The following is a 9,101-nucleotide window of genomic DNA, read 5'->3' as shown; positions in this document are numbered from 1 at the left end:
CTGCAAGGTCGTTAGCCTCTGGCCAGGGCTGGGCGGAGGCCTAACAATCTCGCCTCTGTGTCCAGCAGGACCTGGGCCCTTCCCTCTGTGTACCAGAGGCCCTTTTTCTGATACCATGTTCCCAGGATCTCTCAAACCCATTGTGGAAGTCGGAAAACACTGTGTGTGGTCATCCCACCCTGGGGACTCCCAGGGCTTAAAGCTGGGGAGGGCCTTGGTGGGGTCCCCTCTGTTGTGGCATCCAGAGTCCCATTAGTGTTTCCTCGGGTCCTCACCTTGACTCTGGCAGGACTTGGGCTAGTCCTCTGTGTATCTGAGGTCCCATTCCCTATACCAAAGCCCCCGAGTCTCTGAGACCCCGATATAGAAATCGCCTGTTGTAGATTCCCTCTTCCCCTGCACCCACCTCACCTCTCCACCACTCAGGAGGCTGAAGCCATGGAAGCGCATCCATCCACCTTGGAAGACCCCTCTTGGATGCGGTGTGTGTGCCTGGAGCCCACCCTGCCCCTGGGCCTGAACCGCGAACAGGCCTGGGCCTGGGCCATGGACAACTTCCCTGCACTGAGCCGCCCCTCCTGCGACCCCCGCCTCTGGTTCCTGGAGTGGAGCTGTGGGGCCTGCGGGCGGTTGCCAGCATGGCCCTTGGAACACGGAGGTTCCCGGAGCTGAGAGGGTCTAGGAACGGCCCAGACCCACACCACCAGGACCCGCAGTCACCTCAAGGGGAGGCCCAGGCTCCCGACCGCACAGCCCTGTGGCTCCTGAACCAGCCAGGAGGTGCCAGCCCCAGAGGGGACGGAGGGATGTGGGCTCCTGGTGCCACGCTGAGCCCAAGCCACCCGCACCAGCGCCGAGCACCCAGGCTGCATCCCTGGAAGCAGACAGAAGGCGGCCAACCTGCTCCAGGACCTCGCACCCCTGGGGAGCCTGAGACTGCCCTGTAGGCAGCCCTGTTGCTTCTTTCTCTCCTGAGGGACGCACAGATTTTCCTGGGACAAATCCCTCCCCGAGTGCAGTCAATAATATGCTAAGGTACTGACTTGGCTTTTGCATCTACTTCTCATCTCTCTGTTCTCTTCTGGAACCTGTGGACCGCGATTAAACCACGGATCCCTTAAAAAAAGAAAAAGAAAAGAAAAGAAATCACCTCTTGTCGTCATCCTGCGGATGGGATGATTCTGTTCTAGGGTCCAGGGTTCCACCCTCCTCCCTCATGTTCCTTACCTTGAGCCCTGGCAGTTCCTGGGATCCTCCCTCTGTTGACTCAAGACCGGACTCCTCAGATCAAGGCCTTAGTGTCCTGAGCCCTCTGCAGGACCTCAGTGTACCTCACATCAATTCCAAAGCCTGATAGCAGGGGCTGAGATGGATTCCGTCGGGTCCTTTAGCCCTGCCTCTGATGCATACTTTGAAAGGGCGTGGGCCTCCTGTCCTCTATGAACCTGAGTCTACAATCCTCAGACCAAGGGTCTGATTACTCAAGTTCCCTGAGGAAGTGGGGCGGGGGGAGGTGCAGTTTTTAACATACAAACAGGAAGCCCAACTTCAGGAATTTAAATTCCTGCCTCATTCACCTTATACTGTTAAACCCCAAATCTAGATACTATACCTACTATGATCACCCCCAAGATTTTAAACAAAGAGATAACCAGCAGTTGAGCAACTCTATTCATTAAAGACAGCCTAAAGGTAATGATTTCAACCTTGAAAACAGAAAGCTGGGGAGAGCCACATGGACAGTGGAAAAAGGGGGGTGAGATGGAAAATTTCTCTGGTAGTAGCCAAGAAGTGAATGGTTTTCAAGGTGCATAAGAGCAACCTGTACTAGGGAAGCAGGATGATTCACATCTCCACAGAGACAGTCACATTACCGTGAAAAGATTTTAGGTAAATCTTATGAAAACTAGGTAATGGTGAAGGATGAGAAAGAACAATGAACCACTGAAATGGGTGGCCTAGGGAAACGTTTAGAGGAAGCATCATCTCCCTACAATGTGACCCATCAAAATTGAACATGGGGTCAATAAGTTTGAGAAAGCTTAGGAGTGCTAAAGAAATGCCCCCTTTCTCTTACCAAAGCATCTCGGCCTCCTCACCCCTCCCCATGGAAGTGTCAGGATGGTGCTTTATGATGTCTAAGTTTCTCTCCCAGAGCTACTATTAGCTGGAGGAGAGGCTTCCTGATTAATTAAAGCCTAGGGCAGTGATGGCGAACCTTCTGAGCCCGGCATGTCAGCATTTTGAAAAACCCTAACTTAATTCTGGTGCCGTGTCACATATAGAAATTTTTTGATATTTGCAACCATAGTAAAACAAAGACTTATAGGAGGTCACTGTGAGATTCACGGTCAGGGCACATGCTGGGGTTGCGGGCTTGATCCCCAGTGGGGACCATGCAGGACGCAGCACATCAACGATTCTCTCAACATTGATGTTTCTCTCTCTCCCCCCTTCTCCCTTTCTGAAGACAATAAAAATGTTTTTTAAAAAAGATATGGGGAGGAAAGAAGAACTTGGAAACGCGGGCAGAGGCCTTAGTATCAGGCTGATATTAAGATCTTATCTTAGCCCTAACCGGTTTGGCTCATTGGATAGAGCGACGGCCTTCAGGCTGAAGGGTCCCAGGTCCTTGGTTGCGGGCACATCCCCAGTAGGGGGTGTGCAGGAGGCAGCTGATCGATGTTTCTCTCTCATCGATGTTTCTAACTCTCTATCCCTCTCCCTTCCTCTCTGCAAAAAATCAATAAAATATATTTAAAAAAAAAAAAGAAGAAGGTAAAAGAGGAAGAAGCCCTGTTAACCCAGGTCCAGTGTCCAGGATGAAAGGACCACACCCAAACTTCTCCTCCTCTTCTTTAGTGGCATATCCCCAAGACTCCCTGGTCTTGCCTGGCAGATTCCATCCTCAACCCATATTTTTTTTCATGAAGACTTTTTTCCCTTTCATCCCAGCCATTTCCCCACAAACCAATGTCCTTCTGTACTCACTCTGTTGTCCTTCCAGGTACTAAAGACATCCATGGGGGTGAAAAGATGTCTTTAAGGGAGTTCAAGGAAAGGAGCCTTTCCAAAAATTCCTACCCCTTCAAGAAAACCTACGAAAGCTACAAAGCCAACAATATGTGGTCATTATCACAGGCCAAATGAGGAACTGAATAAAAATGATCCAGAAAAAGACCAAGACAATGTAGAAAAATTCACCATCTCGAATGATAACTTGGGCAGCCAATAACTTCAGAGCAAAGCCAAAGACCTCAGAACTATCTATGAAGTCTGGCCCCAAGAAATGTTGACAGTGTGGAAGCCAAATTTTACACCTACAGGATACACCAATAGTGATGATTAAAATAAAATTGATAAGTGGTTCACTTCCAGTGAAGCATAATTTGCAGACAATTTTTATTAAATTTATTGGGATGACATCTACATTATAAAAGACCAGGGGCCGTCACATCCTGAATGACCAGATGGATGACCAGTCACCAGGTGGAGGGGGGTTGAGTCGGGTTCGATGAAGTTGTTAGCCTCTGGCCCAGGCCGGGCGGAGGCCTAACGACCTCACCACTGCCTCGGTGGCTGCAGATCAGGCCCAGAGAGAGGCAGGGCCTAATCAGCAGCCACATATGGGGCTTGATCACCTGCTGGCAAGGCCTGGAGAGAGAGAGAGGTGAGGTGAGGGCTGATCAGCAGCTGCCACAGAGGCTGCGGATCAGGCCCAGAGAGAGACCCGGAGGCAGAGGCAGGCAGAGGGGTTAGGGGCAATCAAGCAGGCAGGCAGAGGCAGTTAGGTGATCAGGCAGGCAAGCAGGTGAGCATTTAGGAGCCAGCGGTCCAGATTGCGAGAAGGTCCGACTGCTGCTGGTTTAGGCCTGATACCTGTGGGCAGTCATACATCCCCCAAGGGGTCCCCAATTGGAGAGGGTGCAGGCTGGGCTGAGAGAAACCCCCTCCATGCATGAATTTCGTGCACCGGGCCTCTAGTAATTAATAAGCAGAGCCATAGAACTGGATATACTGATGTAACTGGGATACATCCCCTTCTCACCGTGGAAGACTGGGTCTTTATAGTATTCAGATGTGCTTAACTGTATGGTTAATCTGTCAATGTATGCACAAATTTAGTTTCAGTTTTAATTCACTCCTAATTCTAGCCCCTGCTTATTTTTTTTTTTTACACCTTGGACTATAAGACACTTTGGCAATGATTTCTATAAATAAGTTACTGAGACGTTTGACATACTTTGTTGTGTGATAATTCTGTGAAAAGATACTCTACGTACACTTTTCATTTTGATGTAATTCAATTATTTTAGTCACTTAATATTTTGGGGGGGGGGGTTAAACAGTAATAATAACCAATTGTTTTTTTCTTTTGAAATAACTTGATATTTCAAAAGAAGAGAAAGAAGACATTGAGGCAATCATACAAAAAATAAGTCTTGTCTTTTCTTCTCTAATCTTTTGTGTGGTTATTTTTTATTGTAAATTATATGTAGAGGGAAACTATACATTTTTTTGTAGTATATATATTTATATAATATTTAGGTTTTCAAGCTGGTCTTTTACTACCCCGTATTACAAGTATGATGCATACAGCTGGATAAGAGATGGGAAAAGGGATATATGAGAGATTTTGTGTGAGCCTCAGGAAGCTAGAAATTATTCCTCTTTACTGCTGTACTTAGCCCATAAGTAGTTATTAGCAAATGATTATTGAATAAGTTATTCATGGGAGTGGGAAGCCATGCCAGCTGGAGTTGGTTAGAGTAAGAAAATGTAATTTTTACATTACACACACACACACACACACACACACACACACACACGGGGGGGCAAAATTAGGTTTACAGTTGTAAGGTACATGAAACAGTTTGTTCTTGTATTATTTATTAATTATTGTGTTATTATTATTAACCTACTTTGCCCACCCCTCTGTGTGTGTGTGAGTGTGCAGCAGTACAAACAAAACTTTTCCAGTTACTTTTTTTCATAGACATCAAGATCACAGTTTTTGAGACAATTAAATTGTGAATGCTATAGTAACACAAGGTTATTATTTTCAATTAGTTAATTAGGAATTTCCTCGTGGTACTGTTTTGAACTTGACTATTAGCATAAGATTTAACTGTAACTATTAAAACCTATAAAGTTTCATTTTTCATTTGAAACTCATTTAAAATACATGACTCAGAGAAGACTAACTTTATATCGGTAATAATATAATAAATAGAAGTGCTTGGCAAATTTACTTTCTTTTGTATTTGCTGCCACCAAATGGCAAATTAATAAAATTACTAGTCTGGTACATTAACAGCGGTTCTCAACCTGTGGGTCACGACCCCTTTGGTGGTTGAACGACCCTTTCACAGGGGTTGCCTAAGACCATCCTGCATATCAGATATTTACATTGCGATTCATAACAGTAGCAACATTACAGTTACAAAGTAGCAACGAAAATAATTTTATGTTTGGTTCACAACATTAGGAACTGTATTTAAAGGGCCAGAAGGTTGAGAACCACTGCATTAATATATGGTAGTAATAAAAGTAATGGCCCATTAATATTTTTTATGAGGTTAATTTGTTCATACAAAGTTTTGACAAGAGGAGAAGAACAAATTTAATATGTTTAGAATTGTAGCTACCCACCAGAGTGGACAGGATGGTTTCTATCTTCTAACATACTGGAAAGGCATATTAGAACACAGCAATAATCACAATGACATAGATAGTAAAAACTGGTGATTCTTTCAGACTAATAAGAAATGAGGTTGATGGCATGCTCTATACAGGGAATTTAATTCTGACATTTGTTCTTTCTAGGCCATTGCACCTGAGAATTATGGTTCCAAAATATTTTAGGCCTAATTTTATTTACTTGAAGGCAATCCATTTTACTAAAAATAACTGTCGGGATAAGATTCTGGAAAAATTATTATATAAGAAAAAAATAGGAGCAACCCAAATGTTTAATCTTAGGAAATTGGTTAAATACAATAACATATTACTTTAAAATGTAATGTTTATAAAATCATTGAAAGTGTTTTGAGGGAAAGTCCACATTGTTAAGTAAGTGGAGGAAGATGGGGAGAACAAGTTACTAAACAGTAATTATCACTTTTTTTTTTTAAGTACAATATCTCTCTTTGGGAGATACTGTGATTTCTTTATATATTACTAAAATGAACATGTTTTAAATACTCAGACATTATATAGATTGAATATTTTATACTTTATAGATAGTTTCTTAGGTAAAGACACCCCCGTGGAATTATTTGATTATTATAGTGAATATATTTGAATAGTTCTTTTTAAAAATATGAAAATATTGGGTTGTTAGCAATTCTAAGACTCAAACCCCACTTTTGAGTCTCTTCTGAGAATACATTAAGGATTGGTTCATATATAAAGAAAACTTTTTTGAAAATTCTGTCTTATACAGATTAATTTTTTTTCTTGATAGAAGGGTAAAACCAAGTTCAGAATTAGTAAGATTTTTAATATTATCCAATAATTCAATGTTTAAAGGTTCTAGTTATTTTTATAATATAGCCCTTCATTTCTAGTGTCAGCATATTCTTGCTTTTGATATCTGTTTTCTGCTACAGGCCTGAGAGTGGAATTGAAACAATACAACTACTGCTTCCACCAGAGGAAAATAGTATGGGGATTCCTATTATGGTAGGTTATTTTCCGGTGGTCTCTCTGCAGTAATATAGGCAGCTCTTGTGATTTATTAGTTTGTTGCTATTTATGCCTCCTCATAACTTAAACTTCGCTTTTATACATATATGTATGTGAAAATATTTAGTATAAGCTAAAATCCTTTGTTGTAGACATGTTGTTTATAAGTGTGGTAGGCCATGTATTTCTGGAAAACTTAATGTAGCAACTTAATAAGATAGATTTTCAGTGGAGGGTGCTTAAAATCTAATTTAAAATCTATGTTGTAGCTTGGAAAAGAGAATATTAAATAGCTGAAAATAATGGTACTGCAAGTGGTTTTATTTTATCCTGAAAAAAATAATAAATTACTAGATGTTTTCATTCATCTCTTATCCAGCTGTATGCATCATCTTGTTCATAGCTAATTCTCTTACATGGCATGTGTTTGTGGTACACACTTGTAAACATTATTAGCCATTCAATACTCACTGGGGAACCTCAGTTATATGAGTGACTCTGTGTTTTTGTGAAAGTAGTTAGAAAAATCTCTTAAAATTTAGAGGCGTTAGACTGAAGGCACTAGTGAAGATAATATAAGCTAGTTTGTTATCATTGGCATTGTTAGGCTTCTTTGAAATTCAAGTATATTGAAAGATTCTGTAGAAAGGAAGAAACTATAACCCAGGCTGCATCCTACTGTACTTTTTGTTAATATTTTATTATCCAAATGGTAATGCCATTTGATATTAACTAGGCTTGATGCAAAGGTATTTCAAAACAAAAAATCACATTGGTTTTTTGTTGTTTGTTTTTAGTTTAATAAATTAAACTTTTTTAAAGAAGAGGACGTGATAAGAAAGCTGTTGTGTTGAAAACTGAAAGATTTTATCCATCTGTATTTTGGGAGGAGGGGAGCTGATTATTGGAAAAACATTATTTACTAGGTTTTGTTCTTCAAACAGGCATAATTTCTGTCATTAAAGATTAATAGTCTCTTTAGAAATTCTGAATTGTGTATGAATTAACCAACTGTGAATCTTTACCTGGCCTTTCAGGGTTGTCTTCTAAATTTAAAAAGAACAACAAAAACTCATATGATGCCTCTCATTTGTTGTTACCTTGAATGGCTTTTACCAACTAGAATTCCATTGGACATTCACCACCACACCTTTTTTCTCTTCTTTATAAACCGTTTTCCTAACCTCTGGCTCAATTAAGGCTTTGGATGAATATTGAAATACTCCTATCCTAATTCAATTAAGCATTTGGGTAATGGGTGGGCAAGTCAGAAAAAGAAAAGTTGGACTTAAATAGTAAGAATAACATTTGATTGGGAAAATGGTAACAAATAGCAGACACAGTCAACATCATATTTTGCCCATTTATTTTTTCTTTCCTGGAAATGTTTGTTGGAGACCAGACAGAGTCACAAATTCAATTACTTTTGCTGTGATCACTGTATAAGTTGTAATTTTCATCTTTTACCACTGGATGGTGTATTTGTATTGGTTTCTGCAAATTTTCTAAATTTACATAAGGAATCATTTAAAAATCCATCCCAAAGAATAGTGAAATTAACATAGTGGTATATAGATGGGCAAATTAAAACTAGTGAAGCATAACTATCATTTGGATATAATATACAATAATTATTTTTAAAAAGATAAATCCTTGTATATGAAATGGTTAAGAGCTATATGCCTGACTATGTTTCCTAATACAATCTTTAATCTACCACCCTGAAACAGTTTAGACTGCAGCGGTTCTCAACCTGTGGGTCGCGACCCCATTGGGGGTTGAACGACCCTTTCACAGGGGTCGCCTAAGACCATCGGAAACATATATAATAATTACATATTGTTTTTGTGATTAATCACTATGCTTTAATTATGTTCAATTTGTAACAATGAAATTGGGGGTCACCACAACATGAGGAACTGTATTAACCCTTTTCAGTCCAACCTCTAGGAGCAGGTCCAACGTCGAACAATAAGAACATTAAAAAGTTCAACATTCAATCCCGTCAATTAATTTGGACCAGACTGTTTGAATTCCAAAAATAACATTGGACCACAAAGGGTTAAAGGGTCGCGGCATTAGGAAGGTTGAGAACCACTGGTTTAGAGGTTTTGATTATTTAGGTCAAGCATGTCAAACTCGCCACCCACAGGCCACATGCCTCGTTTATTTGGCTTGAGTTTGACATGCTTGATTTAGGTGGTGCTATAATTTAAATGACATCTAAATAAAACACAACTTCTTAATTGGTAGTGTTAGAAAAAATACAGATAGCTCGGGTTTTTAAAGTTGTCCTTGATGAAATTCTCTTTCTCCTAGCCAGTAGGAGAAACTCCTCTCATTGAAGCCTTTTATTTCACAGATATTATATTCAAATTCTTTTTTTGTTAGTTAACAAGTGTTTTTAAATATAT

The 9,101-nt window shown here is 40.5% G+C and overlaps 1 protein-coding gene across 2 annotated transcripts in view; it reads left to right on the top strand.

Moving 5' to 3' along the window:
- Nucleotides 1-5,034: 5,034 nt before the first annotated feature.
- Nucleotides 5,035-9,101, top strand: part of ANKRD28 (ankyrin repeat domain 28) — a 116,121-nt gene continuing 112,054 nt past the window's right edge. Inside the window, exons 1-2 of one of the 2 annotated variants that reach the window (XM_005863619.2) lie at nt 5,035-5,052; nt 6,612-6,684. In XM_005863619.2, the coding sequence (XP_005863681.1) occupies nt 6,667-6,684 (18 nt within the window). In that variant the 5' untranslated portion in view covers nt 5,035-5,052; nt 6,612-6,666. Of the gene's footprint in view, nt 5,053-6,611; nt 6,685-9,101 lie in introns of those variants that run through there. The other variant, XM_014537549.1, reaches the window with a different exon arrangement.

Source organism: Myotis brandtii, unplaced genomic scaffold, assembly GCF_000412655.1.
Source record: "Myotis brandtii unplaced genomic scaffold, ASM41265v1 scaffold18, whole genome shotgun sequence".
Taxonomy (NCBI): Eukaryota; Metazoa; Chordata; class Mammalia; order Chiroptera; family Vespertilionidae; genus Myotis; species Myotis brandtii.
Note: the sequence above shows the minus strand (reverse complement) of the source record. Positions and strands in the feature narration are given on the sequence as shown.